The sequence below is a fragment of the Oncorhynchus tshawytscha genome, linkage group LG05, assembly GCF_018296145.1.
Source record: "Oncorhynchus tshawytscha isolate Ot180627B linkage group LG05, Otsh_v2.0, whole genome shotgun sequence".
Lineage (NCBI taxonomy): Eukaryota > Metazoa > Chordata > Actinopteri > Salmoniformes > Salmonidae > Oncorhynchus > Oncorhynchus tshawytscha.
This window is the reverse complement of record NC_056433.1, coordinates 49,376,688-49,399,583: the sequence shown is the minus strand read 5'-3', so window position 1 is coordinate 49,399,583 and position 22,896 is coordinate 49,376,688. Positions and strand designations below refer to the sequence as shown.

Below are 22,896 nucleotides of genomic sequence, written 5' to 3'. Positions count from 1 at the left end.
GACATAATGTTATTTATATCTGATTCCAATTCAATCAGTCAGTGTCTCACCATGTCGATGACCATCTTCCTGAGGGACTGTCCCTGTTTCTTGCTGAGGCTCTGGAAGATGTCACAGTTGTCCTCCTGCAGCAGCTTGAAGCCCACGGCCAGGTGGTGGTTCTCCAGGACAGAGGCGTCGTTGTACATCAGAGCCAGCTCAGAGTCTACAGTAGGAACACCCACAACTATAGTAAAGCAACAACAATTCCAAGGCACTCCTGTATTCAGTGATGTAACGCCTTACAGATGCTATAATGTAGTCTTCACAGTAGTAGATCCAAGGCACATTTTGCGCCAAAGGACATATCCTTCATATCTAATCAGTGAGATTGCTAGTGAAGGATGGAACTGACTTGTGTTGATGAGGAACTGGTTGGACACTCCGGGGTGATCCACGTCATGTATGGCACTGCTAAACAGAGCAGCCATGATCTCCAGGTCAGTGAAGACAGCCTGAAAACAATCAACACACACTTTTGTGTTACTACTACTGTTAAGTGTATGTTAAGTGCCTAGTTAAATAAAGGTTAAAAAAAACAAGTGTTACTAAGTACACTGCTCAAAAAAATAAAGGGAACACTTAAACACAACACAATGTAACTCCAAGTCAATCACACTTCTGTGAAATCAAACTGTTCACTTAGGAAGCAACACTGATTGACAATAAATTTCACATGCTGTTGTGCAAATGGAATAGACAACAGGTGGAAATTATAGGCAATTAGCAAGACACCCCCAATAAAGGAGTGGTTCTGCATGTGGTGACCACAGACCACTTCTCAGTTCCTATGCTTCCTAGCTGATGTTTTGGTCACTTTTGAATGCTGGCGGTGCTTTCACTCTAGTGGTAGCATGAGACGGAGTCTACAACCCACACAAGTGGCTCAGGTAGTGCAGCTCATCAATGCGAGCTATGGCAAGAAGGTTTGCTGTGTCTGTCAGCGCAGTGTCCAGAGCATGGAGGCGCTACCAGGAGACAGGCCAGTACATCAGGAGACGTGGAGGAGGCCGTAGGAGGGCAACAACCCAGCAGGAGAACCTTCTGCTGCCTGCAACATCCTCCAGCATGACCGGTTTGGCGGTCGGTCAGTCATGGTGTAGGGTGGCATTTCTTTGGGGGGCCGCACAGCCCTCCATGTGCTCGCCAGAGGTAGCTTGACTGCCATTTGGTACCGAGATGAGATCCTCAGACCCCTTGTGAGACCATATGCTGGTGCGGTTGGCCCTGGGTTCCTCCTAATGCAAGACAATGCTAGACCTCATGTGGCTGGAGTGTGTCAGCAGTTCCTGCAAGAGGAAGGCATTGATGCTATGGACTGGCCCGCCCGTTCCCCAGACCTGAATCCAATTGAGCACATCTGGGACATCATGTCTCGCTCCATCCACCAACGCCACGTTGCACCACAGACTGTCCAGGAGTTGGCGGATGCTTTAGTCCAGGTCTGGGAGGAGATCCCTCAGGAGACCATCCGCCAACTCATCTGGAGCATGCCCAGGCATTGTAGGGAGGTCATACAGGCACGTGGAGGCCACACACACTACTGAGCCTCATTTTACCTTGTTTTAAGGACATTACATCAAAGTTGGATCAGCCTGTAGTGTGGTTTTCCACTTTAATTTTGAGTGTGACTCCAAATCCAGACCTCCATTGGTTGATAAATTTGATTTCCATTGATAATTTTGATAATTTTTATTATTTATTTTTTTGAGCAGTGTATTAACACTTAACGTGGGGATTTTTTTTTTAACCTTATCTTTACTATTAAAACCATTAACAAATGCCTTCTCCCTCAATATGCATTGATAAAGTTGATGAGCCATGCACAGGACAAGTCAACTAACTGGATTAGAATATAGAATATGGCTGAACATCATCCTGTAATCTTCCTCATAATGGAGCGTCCCATACCTCCAGGGCAGGGGTGGAGAGGAGGATGTGAGTGGACTGTACCACGTCGGCAGCATGGATGTTGTTGTGGTAGGCCACGTCGGTGTGGTAGTGGTCCTCCAGGGTCATCATGAAGGTGACGAAGGTGTCGGCTGGGATCTTAAAGTTCTTCAGCAGCTCTCGCTCCTGAGTTTGGGGAGCAACAGAAACCAGGCTCACAGAAGAGTAAACCAAATACGTAAGAAACATAGGGGTAAAGTATTGCAGCGAATTCGGGGTAGCCAAGACCGGGACTCAAACAATACACTAAGAGATTCAAACGCCTCGGTGAGAATGCTAGAAAATGCTACAAATGCTACCTGGAAAATGGAGTACATCACCACGGTCAAAGGCCGATTCCCCGAGTATTCAGCTATCTTGAAAATATCTAGACCCCATCTGTTGATGTCTTCAAATTCCTAGAATGACAACACAACATTCAGTGAGAAAAAGTCTGGCATGGCAAAAATATTTGATTTATTTAACTTTTTTAACATGCATAGCAAAATACATGAAAATGGCACAAAAAAGTCTGACTTTTTCCAATTGCGATCCTCCAGAGGGCAGATGATGTGCCGAGTGATAATGCGTTATAACACGTCACTGACGGCAGTAGATTATAACGCCATTACATAAATAACATTAAAGGTCAAGCAATAAGCAATAAAGTACAGTAACTTATCCGTTCTTCACTGTAACATGGGGTAAACAAACTCAGTAGCTATGCAATACCACTCATACATTACAGTATTCGACAGATCATAAAACAGTGCCTTCAAGTACCACAATCCTATGGTCATAATGAGAGGGGTGAACCCATTGTACAAATAATTTATTGCCGTTTTTCTAAATAAAGGCCCTGTGGCCAGGGGCTTTTATACCACCGTATTTACGACTACTGTAAGCCCTCCAGTCATAAAAATGCTAAAATGTTTTAGGGATGAAATGAAGAGATTCATATAGTATTTGTAGTATGTCTGACGTATGAAAGCACGTAATGGTCTCTACCCCACAAACCTACACTGACGTTCTTCACATTCACACATACCGACGTACTCATGCTCACACAATCCCTACTGACACCTCACACACTCACTTCTTACCATACACATACCACATACGCTGCTGCCAAAATTGATTGATTAATTATAGAGATTCATATTACCATTCGATGCTGCTATATTGTTTATTACCATTATTATTATTACCATGGGTATTTATCCTGCTGACAGCGACTTTACATGTACATTCCTTCCTCATTCGCTCCAGTACCCCTGCACATTGAAATAACGCTACTGGCACTGCACTGACCTGTATACAAGACCTGTACAGTATATAACTGTTTCTTTATTACTATAGTTAAGCAATTCACTGTACTGTTTTACACCTGATGTATCTTGTGCATGTGACAACAAAACTTGAGACGTAATGTGTTTTTCTTCACATATAGTAATACGGTCACTAAGCAGGCGTTTTTATCCAAAGGTCTGTCTTCCATGCGGGAAACAAACCATTAAGGTGCCAACACCATGCTCTAACCCACTGAGCTTGGAGTGTGTTTGTGCCCGTCTGTGTAAGTGTGTGTGTGCGCTTGGCACCCACCGTTGCCAGTAGACCCTCATGGAGCGTGGTGACCCCAAAGCGGGGGATCTGGGTAGGGGCAAGGCTGGGGCTGAGGGCAGGTTTCTTCACCGCAACAATCTGGGACATGGGCCTCTTCTTCTTGTCCTTGTCTTTAAGAGGCCCAGACATAATCTCCACATCTTGCTGCTTTTCTACAAACACACACAGAGAGAGAGCGAGAGAGAGCGAGAGAGAGAGAGAGAGAGAGAGAGATTTCTTTCAACCAATATAGTGGGACACAGTTGATGATTGTTAATATTAATAACTATAGCTAATCTAATCTTTTTCCATCACAAATCAGGTGAGCAATCAATTAGACTAGGCCTAGGAATACGGCTTTGACCGATAACTCTGCAGCAAATGTAATGTCTCAACCAAGAATGATTCCTGGTAGTCAGACAGTGACAAATATAACCAGCTCTATTTTCATGTCATCCGACCATAGCACCGCCTGGAGTTTGATAAATGGCATTGGCACTTGGATTGAAACCAGTGCTATGGTCAGACGACATGAAAATAGAGCTCTTGTGGTGTGGAGTTGCTTACCAAGACGACATTGAATGTTCCTGAGTGGCCTAGTTACAGTTTTGACTTAAAATCAGCTTGATAATCTATGGCAAGACTTGAAAATGGCTGTCTAGCAATGATCAACAACCAACTTGACAGATCTTGAAGAATTTTTTAGAGAATGATGTGCAAATATTTTACAATCCAGGTGTGCAAAGCTCTTAGAGACTTATCCAGAAAGACTCACAGCTGTAATCACTGCCAAAGGTGATTCCAACATGAATTGACCCAGGGGTGTGAATACTTACGTAAATTAGATTTCTGTATTTTATTTTCAATACATTTGGAAACATTTCTTAAAACATGTTTTCACTTTGTCATTATTAGGCATTGTGTGTAGATGGGTGAGGAGGAAACCTATTTAATCAATTTTGAATTCAGGCTGTAACAACAAAATATGGAATAAGTCACGAGGTATGAATAATTTCTATAGGCACTGTATAACAAAACATTATACAGAACTATAAACTTTGGTGAGCATCCACAACAGCGGGCAGTTTATCATTGATTGTTCTGCAGTAGCCTACACCTGTCAATCAACTGATCAACGCATTCTACTGCAGGTTGTAGGCCTATTAATAATGTGGTAGCACAGACCATTCAGTGTGTGTTCATTGTCATAGTGACAACTGCAAATTGACCTTCAAAGTAAATGTAATGAAAAAATAATGTAGAAACTCATATTTAAATGTAGCAATTTAACAACAAATGCTGTTGAGCCTATGCATCCTTTACATCATGTTATTGCTTGCCTCGTTGCTTAAGTGGTTGGAAGTGATTTCCATTTTTCGAATGGTTGTCAATTCGTTTGAATCTTCTTTTTCACTGTGCTCATCTCTCTGTATATCCTGTGCAATCATTTGCAATGCATCAGTGCAATAATGTTATCATCACTGGCCAAAGATCCCACCAACGAGCACTCCTAAGATTTCCACAACAGTTAATTTGGCCTAGACCTATTTTACATTCAGCAATCAGCAGCCCTGCTTCTCTCCACAAAAAGGCTATTGGGCATAGTTTAAAATATCTTATAGCTTTTGTAGCTTATAGCTTTTCCTGGGATTTCAAGAGAAGAGGAATAGCAGAGAGGCTTGCCTCCATAAAGCCAATTGCACACGGGAACGGCTGGAGGAGAAAAAGGCTAGATCTGTGTAACCGAAGTAAGAAGCTAAATATTAGCTAGATAGGCCATTCATTAGCTAAATACTAGGGCTATACATATTTACCTGTCAAAGAAAAAAAGGTTGACAGATTATAAAATGGCAGATCAGTGTGTTCATCCAGGCTGTGCTTTGCACTCCCCGGGCACGCAAAGCTCCACTATTGATTAGGCCTACGTTTTTTAGACAATACCATTTTCTACCTAGGCTACAACACAGTGAAATGTGGACTTTTTTATTGTTATCAATTGAGTACACAAGTATAGACTAGGGCTGTAAACTGCAGCTATGTAGACTAATTTGAATAACTGCTCAAACGTTCTGTTTTGAATGCTTCATGTCGAAATAACTGCATCGAGCCTAGGCCTGATTTTGCAACCATTTGGATCAGTTATGTATCTATTCTCTACAGTTTACAAGGTCCAGAAAGGTACATTAGCAGACTAATCATTCAAGCTAATGTAGTCTAGCTTTTCCTGGGACTCCAAGAGCTAAAGACAAATAGCTGCCTGTAGCTGAAAGGACCCATGAAGACAGACTGCAGAAGTGTAGCCTAAATGAATTAGCTAAATATTAGGCCTAATATTACAGTGAATAGCCTTTACCCAATGATTTTACACAGTAAAAGTTTTTTTTTAAATCAGATAACGAAATTACATGTAGCCTGGGATAGGCTACTGTGTGCTCCCCAGGCTGAGCTCCCAGTCGGGCTGGGACAAGAAAATTATCATTATCATACAATAATGTATTTTAGCCGATTTTTTTCTAGTGAGTAAATCATTCTAGTCTAGGCTGTTAACTGCATTGAATATGGCATTTCAATAACCATTTTGAATGCATGTTTCATTACGAAATAATAATAATTTAGCCTAGTCTTTTAGACAGTTTAGGTCTAAGGTCCAGAAGGGCACATTAGCAGGCCAGTCATAGTGCGTATTTTGTCAGGATGTATCGTGCGTTAACATACACTATCTGAAAATATGGCCTTCTCATACTGATATGCAAGTTTGTTGTGGATCATCATTCTCCCAATTCCTCCTGTATCAGGCAAGTTTGCCGCGCATTCTGCCTTCTCGCCTCGCGCTCCAGGAACCAATAATGCTTCTATTGAACAACTTTTTGATTGGTTGTTAATGTTTTATCGTCGGGGGGACACGGGGATCACCCAGAAAATTATCCAAACGATAGCCATTGTTATCGGTCTTCACTCTTTTTGTAGTTATCGTTTAGTGTGAAAGCTCCTGTTCACTTGAATTAGAGTCGTCTTTGATTTGTATTTATTTCAAATGTTTTTATTACATTGCAATTTTTCCATTCACTATAATGGGGTATCCTGTCTTCTGCTAACAATGCCTGCAGTGCCGCGATCGGTCTTGAACTTCCGTGGCTGCAATGAGAGGGGGCAGTTGTGCTGCCACATTATTAGTTAAAGCGTGCATTTGTAAATTCACTCTGGCTATCTACTCTGATTTCAGAGCACTCTGTCTGCACTCTGAGCCTAACCACCTCTACTAGGATGAGTAAAATGGTCAGAGTGGTGTTTTCTCATTTGTGTCTAGAAGTAGCTAGCAAGCTAGACAACTTTAGCCGGTTAGCTTAGGTGCCTGACTGCCATTGTAAGGTCAGAACGCTCGGATCAATAAGCTCTTAATTTACAAACGCCCAGAGCGTCCTCTGGCACTCCAGAGGGAATTTACGATCACACACGTCCTGATGCAAAAGGTAGCCTAATAATATTATGGTCTCCATGGCAATGCCACACAATGTGTCCAGTAATGCCAGGCTGACATGCTAATAGGCTAGAAGACATGCATGACTAAATATGCATATTTGTGTACTCTTATGCAGGGGCACAACTTTTATTATAAATGAGAATACAGTTGAAGTTGGAAGTTTACATACACTTAGGTTGGAGTCATTAAAACTAGTTTTTCAACCACTTCACAAATTTCTTGTTAACAAACTATAGTTTGGGCAAGTTGGTTAGGACATCTACTTTGTGCATGACAAGTAATTTTTCCAACAATTGTTTACAGACAGATTATTTCACTTATAAATCACTGTATTCCAGTGGGTCAGAAGTTTACATACACTAAGTTTAAACAGCTTGGAAAATTCCAGAAAATGTTGTCATGGCTTTAGAAGCTTCTGATAGGCTAATTGACATAATTTGAGTCAATTGGAGGTGTACCTGTGGATGTATTTCAAGGCCTACCTTCAAACTCAGTGCCTCTTTGCTTGACATCATGGGAAAATCAAAAGAAATCATCCAAGATATCAGAAAAAAAATTGTGGACCTCCACAAGTCTGGTTCATCCTTGGGAGCAATTTCCAAACACTTGAAGGTACCACGTTCATCTGTACAAACAATAATACGCAAGTATAAACACCATGGGACCACGCAGCCATCATACCGCTCAGGAAGGAGAAGCGTTCTGCCTCCTGGTGATGAACGTACTTAGGTGTGAAAAGTGCAAATCAATCCCAAAAGAACAGCAAAGGACCTTGTGAAGATGCTGGAGGAAACGGGTACAAAAGTATCTATATCCACAGTAAAACGAGTCCTGTATCGATATAACCTGAAAGGCCGCTCAGCAAGGAAGAAGCCACTACTTCAAAACCGCCATAAAAAAGCCAGACTACGGTTTGCAACTGCACATGGGGACAAAGATTGTACTTTTTGGAGAAATGTCCTCTGGTCTGATGAAACAAAAATAGGACCTTTTGGGCAGAATGACCATCGTTATATTTGAAGGAAAAGGGGGATGCTTGCAAGCCAAAGAACACCATCCCAACCGTGAAGCACGGGGATGGTAGCATCATGTTTGGGGGTGCTTTGCTGCAGGAGGGACTGGTGCACTTCACAAAATAGATAGCATCATGAGCAAGGAAAATTATGTGGATATATTGAAGCAACATCTCAAGACATCAGTCAAGAAGTTAAAGCTTGGTCGCAAATGGGTCTTCCAAATGGACAAAGACCCCAAGTATACTTCCAAAGTTGTGGCAAAATGGCTTAAGGACAACAAAGTCAGGGTATTGGAGTGGCCATCACAAAGCCTTGACCTCAATCCTATTGAAAATATGTGGGCAGAACTGAAAAGGCGTGTGTGTGCAAGGAGGTCTTCAAACCTGACTCAGTTACACCAGCTCTGTCAGGAGGAATTGGACAAACTTCACCCAACTTATTGTGGGAAGCTTATGGAAGGCTACCCGAAATGTTTGACCCAAGTTAAACAATTTAAAGGCAATGCTACCAAATACTATTTGAGTGTAAGTAAACTTCTGACCCACTGAGAATGTGATTAAATAAATAAAAGCAGAAATAAATCACTCTCTACGCTATTATTCTGACATTTCACATTCTTAAAATAAAGTGGTGACCCTTACTGACCTAAGACAGGGAATTCTTGCTTGGATTAAATGTTAGGAATTGTGAAAAACTGAGTTTAAATATATTTGGCTGAGGTATATGTAAACTTCCAACTTCAACTAATATAATATGTTTCTAAACACTTCTACATTAATGTGGACGCTATGGATAATCCTGAAATAATCGTGAATAATGACGAGTGAGAAAGTTAGGCGCACAAATATCATATCCTCCAAGACATGCTAACATCTAACCATTACAATAACAGGGGAGGTGAGCATTTTTGGGGGGTATTGTCACGCCCTGGTCTTAGTATTTTGTGTTTTCTATATTTATTTGGTCAGGCCAGGGTGTGACATGTGTTTATTTTGTGTTGTGTTTATGTATGGGGGCTTTTCGTATGTTTTGGGATTGTGGCTTAGTGGGGTGTTCTTGCAAAGTCTATGGTTGCCTGAGGCAGTTCTCAATCAGAGGCAGGTGATTCTCGTTGTCTCTGAGTGGGAACCATATTTAAGCAGCCATATTCTTTGAGTGTTTCGTGGGTGATTGTTCCTGTCTTAGTGTTTTGTATTTCACCAGATAGGCTGTATAGGTTTTCATGTTCCGTTTGTTGTTTTTGTATTGTCGTGTTTATTCGTCATTAAACATGTATCGTATTAACCACGCTGCATTTTGGTCCGACTCTCTTTCGACGGAAGAAAACCGTAACAGGTATGATATTTGTGCAGTAGCATCCACATTCATGTAGAAGTGTTTAGAGACATAGTATATTCTTATTTACAATAAGTGACCACAAAATTACCCACAAAGGGTCATATTAGATTGTGTAGAAATGCAGGAAATGAGCTTTAAATGCCCCGCAAAATTGACAGAGCTCCTGCATCCTGTTTCCATTGATCATCCTTGATGCTTCTACAACTTGATTGGAGTCCATCTGTGGTAAATTAAATTGGTTGGACATGATTTGGAAAGGCACACACCTGTCCATATAAGGTCCCACAGCTGACAGTGCATGTCAAAGCAAAAACCAAGCCAAGAGGTCGAAGGAATTGTCAGTAGAACTCTGAGACTGTGTCAAGGCACAGATCTGAGGAAGGGTAACATAACATTTCTGCAGCATCGAAGGTCCCGAAGAACACAGTGGCCTCCAACATTCTTAAATGGAATAAGTTTGGAACCAATAAGACTCTTTCTAGAGATGGCCGCCCGGCCAAACTGAATAATCGGGGGGAGAAGGCCCTTGGTCACGGAGGTAACCAAGAACCCGATGGTCACTCTGACAGAGCTCCAGAGTTCCTCTGTGGCGATGGGAGAACCTTCCAGAAGTCCAACCTTCTCTGCAGCACTCCACCAATCAGGCCTTCATCGTAGAGTGGTCAGACAGAAGCCACTCCTCAGTAAAAGGCACAAAACAGCCCGCTTGGAGTTTGCCAAAAGCACCAGGACTCTCAGACAATGAGAAACAAGATTCTCTGGTCTGATGAAACCAAGATTGAACTCTTTGGCCTGAATGCCAAGCGTCACGTCTGGAGGAGACCTGGCACCATCCCTACAGTGAAGCATGGTGGTGGCAGCATAATGCTGTGGGGATATTTATCAGTGGCAGGGACTGAGAGACTAGTCAGGGTTGAGGGAAAGATGAACAAAGCAAAGAGAGATCCTTGGTGAAAACCTGCTCCTGATCACTCAAGACCTCAGACTGGGGCGAAGGTTCACCTTCCAACAGGACCCTAATCACACAGCCAAGACAACACAGTAGTGGCTTCGGGACAAGTCTCTGAATGTCCTTGAGTGGCCCAGCCAGTGCCCGGAATTGAACCCGATCTAACGTCTCTGGAGAGACCTGAAAATATCCGTGCAGCGATGCTCCCCATCCAACATGACAGAGCTTGAGAGGATCTACATAGAAGAATGGGACAAACTCCCAAAATACAGCTGTGACAAGCTTGTATCATCATACCAAAGAAGGCTCGAGGCTGTGAAAGGTGCTTCGCCTTGAAAGGTGCGAAAGGTGCTTCAACAAATTACTGAGTAAAGGGTCTGAATACTTATGGGTGCCTGCTATCTCTATCTAGAGTGGTGCAGCAGTCCTAGGCACTGCATCTCAGTGCAAGTGGAGTCACTACAGTCCATGGTTCGAATCCAGGTTGTATCACATCCGGCCGTGATTGGGAGTCCCATAGGGCGGCGCACAATTTGCCCAGCGTCGTCCGGGTTTGGCCGGGGTAGGCCGTCGTTGTAAATAAGAGTTTGTTCTTAAGCGTCTTGCCTAGTTAAATAAAAATAACATCTATAAGGGGGCGCTGAGTATGAGAGTGGATGTATGAATGTTTGTCCTTTATTTTACTGATCAGAATCCATATTTCATCAACATACAGTTATATGCATACTTTCACCATTTCACCCTGATACATTATTCTTAAGTATTTGCATGAATGTGAGATGAAATGTCATTATGTCGTGCTATCATTTGTTCTCTCTTTGTTGCCTCTCTCTCTTCCCTCATCACAGGTGACGAACTGCATCTGTGACCAGTGGGAATGGTATATAGTGGAGTGCTATGGGGTGGGGCTTCAAGTCTCCTGGTTCAAGGCCTGGGAGAACATGAGTGAAGGTGTCTCTGTGAGGAGGCCTTCTTATTGCCACTTGTACCATGTGTTTGTCATCCTGCGATTCCTTTCATAGATATGGCCTGTCTGTGACAATTTCCTATGAATATCCTCTTCATAATGCATTATAAGTGCATTTATAATACCTTATGAGCTATGCATAATAATGCACAACTCATGAACATCTTTGACTACATTTATAGAGCATTATGACCAAGGCTGTATAACGCCTTATAAAGCAAATAAATATTGTATTATGTAACAGAATTTGAGCAGGATGAATGCTTTACATTAATTCCTATTTTTCAGTAGGGTCAAAATAAATACCTTGCATGGCCATTTTAATGCCTGTTCAGGAGCGCTGTTGTCACTCACCTAGGAAAGTGTTGGCGATAAACTCTGAGACTTGGTTTCCTGACCGGCTGGTTTCTGACAACTGGGTGAGCTCTCTGTTCAGCATTCTTTTGAACTGGGGGACAAGATCAGACACCAGGCATCAGTGACACAAGTTCATACATGGACATACTGTACAGTGTGGAAAGTAGAAAATGCCTCAGTAGAACAAGTGTACCCGCATTAGAGTTCTTCACACACTTTAATGTGGATGACTGACTTATCTCTTTTTGCATAAACAATTTGTGAAATGATAAATTAATAAAACAAAATGAGAGTTCAAAATGGCCCCCAAAATATATTTACATGATGTTTGGTGTGACATTTTTACACCACACATTTAAGTGTCAGGAGTAACTAACAAGTAAATCAAATGACAGTAGTGATTTCCTTGATCACATCAAAATAAATGTGTGATATCAATAGACTAATAGTAGTCAAGTAATACACAATTATTTCAATAAGACCATAAAATGAATCATTAACTTCTATCATGACACAACCTCATACAAACCCCAAGTCTATTTCAGTGCATCACACATTTAGTTGTTGTTGTTGTTTATTTCATACTAAACACATGCACAACAAATATTGCACCATGTTTAGCTGAATTAGCTCTGTTGGTATTTTCCATCTGCAGGGACACAGTCGTTCCATGAATGGGGATAAATGGAAAAACCAGGGAAGTATAGCCATATCACTAGCCGACAGTGCAGCACACAGTCCAGACAGAAAGAAGGGGAACATTATTTTTCAAACAGAGCGGTGTGGTTGCCATGGTGAATCATGGTACACAGAGGCAGCAGTGCTCAGTGAGTGGTTCATTGAGAGTGAGCGCAGGGCATTTGGGAAGGGAGGGTAGGGCACAACGTCTTCAGCTGGGCTCAGCCCATTATGTAATCACGTGGGTACGAGATAGCGGAGCGCACAACGCCAGCCATACAAACCACCATATGGTCTTCTTAGGGCTGCAATCCCGTTAACGGGATTGATATGACAACAGCCAGTGAAAGTGCAGAGCGCCAAATTCAAACAACAGAAATCTCATAATTAAAATTCCTCACACATACATGTATCTTATACCATTTAAAGGTAATATTGTTGTTAATCCCACCAAAGTGTTCAATTTCAAATAGGCTTTACAGCAAAAGCACCACAAACGATTATGTTAGGTCAGAGCCAAGCCACAGAAAAACACAGCCCTTTTTCCAGCCAAAGAGAGGAGTCACAAAAAGCAAAAATAGAGATAAAATTAATCACTAACCTTTGATGATCTTCATCAGATGACACTCATGGGACTTCATGTTACAAGATACATGTATGTTTTGTTCGATAAAGTGCATATTTATAGTTTAAAAAATCTCAGTATACATTTGCGCGTTATGTTCACTAGTTCCAAAAACATCCGGTGATATTGCAGTGAGCCACAACATTTTACAGAAATACTCATTATAAATGTCGATGAAAATACAATTGTTAGACATGGAAATATAGATACACTTCTCCTTAATGCAACCGCTGTATCAGATTTCAAAAAAGCTTTACGGAAAAAGCAAACCATGCAATAATCGGAGTACAGCTTTCAGACAACCAAGCAGCCAAAAAGATATCCGCCATATTGGGTAGTCAACACTAGTCATAAATAGCATTATAAATATTCACTTACCTTTGATGATCTTCATTCGAATGCACTCCCAGGAATTCCAGTTCCACATTAAACGCTTGATTTGTTCAATAACGTCCCTAATTTTTGTCCAAAGAGCTACTTTTGTTAGCATGTTTGGTAAACAAATCCAAAGTCATGAAGCGCGTTCCCTAGTTGCAGATGAAATGTCAAAAAGTTCCGTTACTGTCCGTAGAAACATGTCAAACGATGTATGGAATCAATTTTTACGATGTTTTTAACATAAAACTTAAATAATATTCCAACCGGAGAATTCCTTTGTCTTCAGAAAACGCGCTGACCAGCGCGTGACTGCTGGCAGACCTCTGACTCAATCCTCTCTCATTCGGTCCCACTTCACAGTAGAATCCTCAACAAGTTTCTAAAGACGGTTGACATCTAGTGGAAGCCTTAGGAAGTGCAACATAACCAATATCCCACTGCATATTCAATAGGGGCTGGGTTGAAAATCGACCAACCTCAGATTTCCAACTTCCTGTTTGGATTTCTTCTCAGGTTTTTGCCTGCCATATGAGTTCTGTTATACTCACAGACATCATTCAAACAGATTTAGAAACAGAGTGTTTTCTATCCAATACTAATAATAATATGCATATATCGCAACTGGGACTGAGGAGCAGGCAGTTTACTCTGGGCACCTTTCATCCAAGCTACTCAATACTGCTCCTGCAGCCATAAGAAGTTAAAGGAGACGGTGCATGTACACACACACACACTGAGACATACAGGACGAAAAGTGTAGTGTACTCAAAGGGAAACAGGCATGTGTGTACACACACAATATGTGATAACTTGTCTAGACAATAATATGCAGTTTTATACACCACGTAGCCAAAAGTATGTGGACACCCATTCAAAAATTGAGCACACAGCCTTGCAATTTCCACGGACACACATTGGCAGTAGAATGGCGCGTACTGAAAAGCTCAGTGACTTTCAACGTGGCACCGTCATAGGATGCCACCTTTCCAACAAGTCAGTTTGTCAAATTCCTGGTTTGTTAGGAGCTTTATGAAATGGGTTTCCGTGGCCGAGCAACCTCACACAAGCCGAAGCTCGCCACGCGTAATGCCAAACGTCGACTGGAGTGTAAAAGCTCTCTGCCATTGAACTCTGGAGCAGTGGAAACGGGTTCTCTGGAGTGATGAATCACGCTTCACCATCTGGCAGTCCAACGGACGACCCTGGATTTGGCAGATGCCAGGAGAACGCTACCTGCCCCAATAAATAGTGCCAACTGTAAAGTTTGGTGGATGAGGAATAATGGTCTGGGGCTGTTTTTCATGGTTCGGGCTAGGCCCCTTAGTACCAGTGAAGGGAAATCTTAACACTGCAGCATAGAATGGCATTCTAGATGATTCTGTGCTTCCAACTTTGTGGCAACAGTTTGGGGAAGGCCCTTTCCTGTTTCAGCATGACAATGCCCCTATACACAAAGTGAGGACCATACAGAAATGATTTGTCGAGATCGGTCTGGAAGAACTTGACTGGCCTGCACAGAGCCCTGACCCCATGTTTGTCGAGATCAGTGTAGAAGAACTTGACTGGCCTGCACAGAGCTCTGATCCCATCGAACACGTGTGGGATGAATTGGAACGCCGACTGCGAGCTAGGCCTAATCGCCTGACATCAATACCTGACCTCACTAATGCTCTTGTGGCTGAATGAAAGTCCACGCAGCAATGGTCCAACATCTAGTGGAAAGCCTTCCCAGAAGAGTGGAGGCTGTTATAGCAGCAAAGGGGGGACCAACTCCATATGAATACCCATGATTTGGAATGAGATGTTCAACGAGCAGGTGTCCACATACTTTTGTAGTGTACCATCTCACTGACATAATATGCTAAAACACAGATACATCCAAAAACATACTGTTCTACAGTGCACCAAAGCACACTTATCGTTATGCAGACCCATTAAGAAGTTTGCAATGCAATAACAGAAAATGAAATTCTGACACCCTTACACCTTGAGCCCACACACATTCCCGTGCACTCACCTGTATGAGTGTCCAAGACACAGAGAACAAAGTGACTTCGGCCAACCCAGTGGACACATGTTAAATAAAAAACAAAGACGAGTGAGCAGTAAAAACCAACTCGGATGAATAAAATCCAGTAGCAGATTCTATGGGTCTACAGTTCTGTCACAACCTGACAGTCCGTAGGTCCGAGATTGAAAGAGGGGAAAAGATCTAACAGTCTTCAGCCAAAGACGAGGTGTGCCCGTAGCCCTGAGCTGAGTAAGGAGGACAGAGGGCACAGAGGGGACATGGGTGACGGGCGATGCAGAGCAAGGGGACAGACAGTCCAGCTAGGTGCAGGACACCAGAGCGCATGGCTGACTGCTGCTCCTTCATCCACCATCCCACTCTCAATGTAAATACAGAGACCGAGGGGAAGGAGTGAGAGAGGGAGGGAGGGATGGGGAGAGTATGAGCGAGGAAAGTCTCTCCCTGTGTGTATCTCCCCTTGAACCGCCTACATGTGGGATGCCCCCTAGCCAATCAGCTACACAGGCTGGAGGGATGCGAGGGATATGATTGGTTGTGGGTGTAAAGGGGAGGGGAGTGTGAGAGGTAGAGGCTGAGAGAGAGAGGGGGATACATAATGCATCCAGGAGGAGTGGAGTGGAAAGAAGGGATGGGAATCCATGCGACTGGTTAACTCCTTCAATGGGAAGGATGGGCTCCATTCATGTGTTGGTGTGTGTTTGTGTCTGAATGGGAGGGCGTGTGCATCAGCCCAATGCTCTTTGTATGCCCAAATATTAAGCAGAGGGAGAATGCAACAGCAGTTCAACTGCCTACATCTGTAAAAATGTAAATACTGCAACGCAACAAGAACCGACCTGCTTGGTGGAGGGTCCAAATAATGGTCATATCTGTGAAGTGGTCATATCTGTGAATCTGTGGTTGCCATGGCGCTGTGAGGTCGCATACGCAGAAAGCTCTGTAAATATTGAACATATTTTAATAGTTGTAGGTGTTTCTGGACAGAATTTTAGATAAAATATTTATTTTGTTAGGTAAGTAAGTTTTGATTGTATATACACTGAACCAGAATATAAATGCAACATCTAAGTGTTGGTCCCATGGTTCATGAGCTGAAATAAAATATCCCAGAAATGTTCCATATGCACAAAAAGCTTATTTCTCAAAAATGCTGTGCACAAATTTGTTTACATCCCTGTTAGTGAGCATACCTCCTTTCCAAGATAATCCATTCACCTGACAGGTGTGGCATATCAGGAAGCTGATTGAACAGCATGAACATTAGAAAAGTGCACCTTGTGCTGGGGACTATAAAAAGGCCACTCTAAATTGTGCAATTTTGGCACACAATCCCACAGTCTCAAGTTTTGAAGGAGCGTGCAATTGGCATGCTGATGGCAAGAGAATGTAATGTTAATTTCTCTACTATAAGCTGCCTCCAACGTCATTTTAGAGAATTTGGCGGTACATCCATCCAGCCTCACAACTGCAGACCATGTGTATGTCGTTGTGTGGGCGAGCGGATTGCTGATGTCAACAGAGTGCCCCAAGGTGGCGGTGAGGTTATGGTATGGGCAGGCATAAGCTACGGGTAACAAACACAACTGCATTTTATCGATGGCAATTTTAATGCACAGAGATACTGTGACAAAATCCTGAGGCCCATTGTCGTGCCATTCATCCACTGCCATCACCTCATGTTTCAGCATGATAATGCACAGCCGGCCCCATGTCACAAGGATCTGTACACAGTTCCTGGGAACTGAACATTCCCCAGTTCTTCCATGGCCTGCGTATTCACCAGACATGTCACCCATTGTGCATGTTAGGGATGCTCTGGATGGACCTGAACGATGGCGTGTTCCAGTTCCTGCCAATATCCAGCAACTTCGCACAGCCATTGAAGAGGAGTCGAAAAACATTCCACAGGCCACAATCAACAGCCTGATCAACTCTATGCGAAGGAGATGTGTCGCACTGCATGAGGCATATGGTGGTCACACCAGATATGACTGGATTTCTGATAAACTCCCCTACCTTTTAAAAAAAAAGTATCTGTGACCAACAGATGCATATCTGTATTCCCAGTCATGTGAAATCCATAGATTAGGGCCTAATGAAAGTATTTCAATTGACTGATTTCCTTATATGAACTGTAAGTCAGTAAAATCTTTGAAATTGTTGCATGTTGTATTTATATATTGATCCACAGCAGTGCAAGACTGGCAAGTCAGTTATTTTACCAACTGAACTGAGAAGCTAGCTATTTATCTATCTAGCCATCTAACTGTTTTCATTTGAAACAACGAGATGACAGAGGCTTGGAGACTGTTGAATATGGCAGAGGATCCCTAAAGTTTTTCCACAATGGTTTATTTCAAGGTGGACTGTAGTGTTGACTGTAGTGAGCTTCAAGCGCCTTAAGCTTAGTGGCTGCATGGCTTCACGCAGGTGGGTGCTACATGTTTTTCGGAGGAGTTTACCAAGGAGTCTACGACTGGGGATGGAAAGGTGTCCTGGCTTCTGACTAGTTTCCCCCCTGGATCTGACCATTGTTTCCCCCCAGCTCAACCCTTCATCTGGGCCTCCACAGGAAGGTGCGCATGGAGAGTGGATCAGACATATGTTGTGACCCGTTGGACTTCCACCTCCCTCTGTGGATGACTGTGGAAGATCTTCCACCCAGAACAGAAAATCGCTATACAAATTAAATCTATTATTGTTATTAATGTATTTTAGACATTTCCTTGACCTTGGCATTCCAGCTGTTACAGTGCATTCAGAATGTATTCAGAACCCTTGACCTTTTCAAAATGTTGTTACGTTACAGCCTAATATGTATTAAATCTATACACAATAACCCCAAGAATGACAAAGAAAAAACTGGATTTTAGAAATTTTTGCAAATGTATCAAAAATAAAAACTTAAATATGACATTTACATAAAAGGTATTCAGACCCTTTACTCAGTACTTTGTTGAAACACCTTTGGCAGTGATTACAGCCTCGAGTCTTAGGTATGACGATACCTAAGCTTGGCACACTTGTATTTGGGGAGTTTCTCCAATTCTTCTCTGCAGATCCTCTCAAGCTCTGTCAGGTTGGATGGGGAGTGTCACTGCACAGCTATTTTCAGGTCTATCCAGAGATGTTAGATCGGGTTCAAGTCCGGGTTCTGGCTGGGCCACTCAAGGACATTCAGAGACTTGTCCCAAAGCCAGTCCTGCATTGTCTTGGCTGTGTGCTTAGGGTCGTTGTCCTGTTGGAAGTTGAACCGTCGCCCCAGTCAGAGCTTTGGAGCAGGTTTTCATCAAGGATCTCTCAGTACTTTGCTCCGTTCATCTTTTCCTCGATCCTGACTAGTCTCCCAGTCCCTGCCACAGAAAAACATCCCCACAGCAAGATGCTGCCACCACCATGATTCAGTGTAGGGATGGTGCCAGGTTTCCTCCAGACGTGACGCTTGGCATTCAGGCCAAAGAGTTCAATCTTGGTTTCATCAGACCAGATAATCTTGTTTTTCATGGTCTGAGTCCTTTAGGTGCCTTTTGGCTCCAAGAGGGCTGTCATGTGCCTTTTACTGAGGAGTGGCTTCCATTTCGCCACTCTATCATAAAGGCCTGATTGGTGTAGTGCTGCAGAGATGGTTGTCCTTCTGGAGGGTTCTCCCATCTCCATAGAAGAAATCTGGAGCTCTGTCAGAGTGACCATCGGGTTCTTGGTCACCTCTCTGAGCTCAGTTTGGCTATGGGGCCAGCTCTAGGAAGAGTCTTGGTGGTTCCAAACTTCTTCTATTTAAAAATGGAGGCCACTGTGTTCTTGAGGACCTTCAATGCTGCAGAAATGTTTTGGTACCCTTCCCCAGACACAATCCTGTCTCGGAGCTGCACGGGCAATTCCTTCGACCTCATGGATTGGTTTTTGCTCTGACATGCACTGTCAACTGTGGGACCTCAAGTTGTGGAACATCTCAAAGATGATCAATGGAAACAGGATGCACCTGAGCTCAATTTCGATTCTCATAGCAAAGGGTTTGAATAACTTTATTTTTAATACATTTGCAAAAATTCTAAATACCTGTTTTCGCTTTGTCATTATGGTGTATTGTGTGTAGATTGATGAGGAAAAATAATAGTTTCATCCATGTTAGAATAAGGCTGTAATGTAACAAAATGTGAAAAAAGTCAAGGGGTCTGAATACTTTACAAATGCACTGTATACTGTGCCATTTTCAAAAGCTATTGAGATGGCATAGTGGGGTCATAGTGCAGTGGGGTCACGTTATTGTATGGGATAATATACAAATGTTTTTGAGAAAGATAATTTGAGAAAAAATAAAAATAATTATTGAGTAAAAATGTATTTATTGGTTTCTTTTCATTTTGATAAGAGATTCAAATGCAATGAATTGAAGGTTATTTGTTGATGTAAAAATCAAAATTGACCAATTTTACGGTTGTGTCATCAGATTTGGGTGGGGTGGGGTCGCGAGAAATTCTTGGGGGAAAAAATGGGGTCCCTGCTGAAAAAGTTTGAATACCACTGCTTTAAAGCAATCATTCCCAGGTTGTTACTGTAGATGAGGCTCAGTTCAAATGCAACACAGCTCACCTTGTTGGAAGCCATCTCGCTGACTGAGTGACGGGTCTGCAGGGTCTCCAGCTGGTCCAGACACCAGTCCAGCTCCTCCAGTGTCTCTATGGCCAGCTTCTGGTAGGGCTCCTCTGAGGGGGTCAAAGGTCATTATGCTGTTAAAGCCCTGAGAGAGACCACCAGAGACCATCCCATCCAGGCCCTAGTCTAGACTGAGCCTCAGATCCTTTGGTTCATGTCCAAACCCTCAAACAAGGGGGTGCAAAGACATCTATATCGTCCGCTACTACAGGACTAGTGAAGGGCCAGTGAGGTACTTTTATTAATTTTTTTAAACTAAATGTATTGTATTTCAGTGTTTACCAGCATTTGTAATTAGAGTCTGATAATTATCTGTAGAAAACAGTTAATCTGCTTCATATAGTTTTCCAGTTTCTTGAAATACAGTACTTTGCAAATCCAACTTATTTATATGTGGAAACTGAAATGGTATATTCGTTCCTTTTCCATTTTAGTAAACACTCTTATCCAGAGCAATTTACAGTAGTGAGTGCATACATTTTCATACTTTTTCGTATTGGTCCCCCCGTGGGAATCGAACCCAAAACCTTACTGTTCCAAGCGCCATGCTCTACCAACTGAGCCACATCATCACAAACCACTTGATGCCTCAATGTACTCAATTACTGTATTGTACATTGTTTTTCATCATGGTGAGGGAAGGTCTACAGGTACAAACCTTGATGACCAGCATATGTACAATACAGTAATGCACATTTACATGAAGTGGTTTGTAAGGATGGTAAATTAATACTGAACAAAAATGGATTGTTTTGCATGTAATTTGATCAAGAAATGTAATTTGATGTGGATGTTTTGGGTCATTTCCCATAACTTTGCACCTTTTGATGTAATTATTTGAGGACAGAGTTTTGTTCTTTCTGGATTCCATTAGAATGATGATCACAGAGAAAGGGACAGGGCAACAACTCTGTTGACCCCTGCAAGATAACTTTAATTATCTTACTTATACTTAATTATCTTAAAAACATTTTTTTTTTGCCAAAGCTGAGATGCTAAAACCACTTTTTGCCCGCTACAGACGTCTATATTTGCCCGCTAATACAGGAGTAGTAAATGCCCAGTGTACGTACTACTGACGTGAAAAAAATATATACTTCAATTTTATTTTTTGATTTTATGAATCAGATTTTTCAGGGGGTGCTGCAGCACCCTCAACACCCCTACTTCCCATGGCTATAACCACTTTCTCTTTATTTTACCCTAGTCCCACAGACTGTGGCCCTGACCCCTGTGTTCAGTTATCTGGCATCAGACTGTAAGGCTCCATATCAAACCAGAGACTATACAATTCATTGTCTAGACATCTATTGCATATTTTCCATGGCAGCTTCAAATACTACAAATGTCCTCCTGAGTACTTGTATCGAGCTATCACATTTTGGATTGCCATAGAAAATAGGACCAGTGCCGCCCCCCTCCAAAGGATGGATATAGAGATATTTTACTCTGTATGTCTCTTTACATCTTTTCATTCTCACTGCACTGCCCTTACCAATGTAAAGCTGACAGATACTGCCATAATTGCAAGTATTGCGTAACATCAAACCAATCTTACGGTTAGATCGTAGGGCAAGCTGTATTTTCAGTTCTTGTGAACTTACTATTTTCACAGAGTGCAGCAGACACTAGGGAACAACAAAACCAATTGTTGTGAAGTAATGTAAGAGGTATAATCAGATGCGTAACCTACTGACCTGGTATGCTTGGATTGGTATGGGTAGGCATTGAGGGAGTGTTGCTGCCTGACGGCCGCCTGTTGGGCCGATCCTGCAGATGAGTTATGACGGCAAAGTTGCTTCTGACTGTTCGGAGACTGGCGAGCACCTAAAGAGAGGGGGTGGAAGGGAGACTGATTTAGTGGTATGATGCATTATGTCCATGATATTCTACGCACAATATCCGGATTTCCTAAAACACAAGATTTTGTTTGCGTTTTTTTGATTTTTAAATGGGAGCTATGTCTGTCCCAAGACAATCAAACGAAAATCAGAATGTTACGGTTTTGGAATTTTGATGCCAACATAGAGGGTAGTTGATCAAACTCTGCCTATGGCTCTGTAGCCTGGTGCCAGATCTGTTTGGGCTGTATTGCCTGCACCTATCGTGACAATGACCAGTTGGCTATACTGCACAAAAAGTACTGGGACCAGGCTAATGGCTCTGTCTTTGGCATGTGCAGGTCGTACATAATTGTACATTTTAGTAATTTAGCAGACGCTCTATTCCGGAGCGACTTAGTGGAGAAATTAGGGTTAAGTGCCTTGCTCAAGGGCACATCGACAGCTTTTTCACCTAGTCAGCTTGGGGATTCAAACCAGCGACCTTTCCGTTACTGGCCCAACACTCTTTACCGCTAGGCTACCTGCCGCCACTCAGGTATTATACGCCTATCACACACGTGAGCTCTAGTGAGACACTGAAATGCACAGGGGTACAAAACATCCCTAAACGCCTGTCTCAGGGACTTTGTGTGCCTTCATGTTGCAACTCAAGACTGCTCCGAGTTCAAAATGTCACCCCGGTGAAAAATCGAGGGGGCAGTCGGCACATTAAAAAGATCTCTCCTTTCCAAACCCGTGAAGATTTGACATCTGTCCGGCTCTGCTTACGATGCATGCCAATATTGGACTCCTCACTTGTTTTGTAACCCTAGTTGAGTTGTGACACACAATGACATGCACTACGTGCAGACGGGTTATTGCAGCAAAAGCCGGTGGTCTGGGTTGGAAGAGTATCGCTGGCACACAGATGTCGTCACAGCTACGTTAAAGTAGGCCCGTGTGTTCAGACCTTTGAAATGTTTGAATCCTTCCCGACTGTAATGTGCTTTGTGAATTCAAATAAAGTAT

The 22,896-nt window shown here is 42.6% G+C and overlaps 1 protein-coding gene across 5 annotated transcripts in view; it reads right to left on the bottom strand.

Moving 5' to 3' along the window:
- LOC112250737 (cAMP-specific 3',5'-cyclic phosphodiesterase 4D) overlaps positions 1 to 22,896 on the bottom strand; it is a 175,541-nt gene that overhangs the window by 12,458 nt on the left and 140,187 nt on the right. For all 5 annotated transcript variants that reach the window (XM_042322023.1, XM_042322024.1, XM_042322025.1 and 2 more), the window contains 8 exons: positions 21,742 to 21,871; positions 19,982 to 20,094; positions 11,676 to 11,769; positions 3,571 to 3,743; positions 2,289 to 2,387; positions 1,951 to 2,115; positions 395 to 494; positions 51 to 205 (listed from right to left, as the gene is read on the bottom strand). In XM_042322023.1, the coding sequence (XP_042177957.1) occupies positions 51 to 205; positions 395 to 494; positions 1,951 to 2,115; positions 2,289 to 2,387; positions 3,571 to 3,743; positions 11,676 to 11,769; positions 19,982 to 20,094; positions 21,742 to 21,871 (1,029 nt within the window). The remainder of the gene's footprint in view (positions 1 to 50; positions 206 to 394; positions 495 to 1,950; positions 2,116 to 2,288; positions 2,388 to 3,570; positions 3,744 to 11,675; positions 11,770 to 19,981; positions 20,095 to 21,741; positions 21,872 to 22,896) is intronic.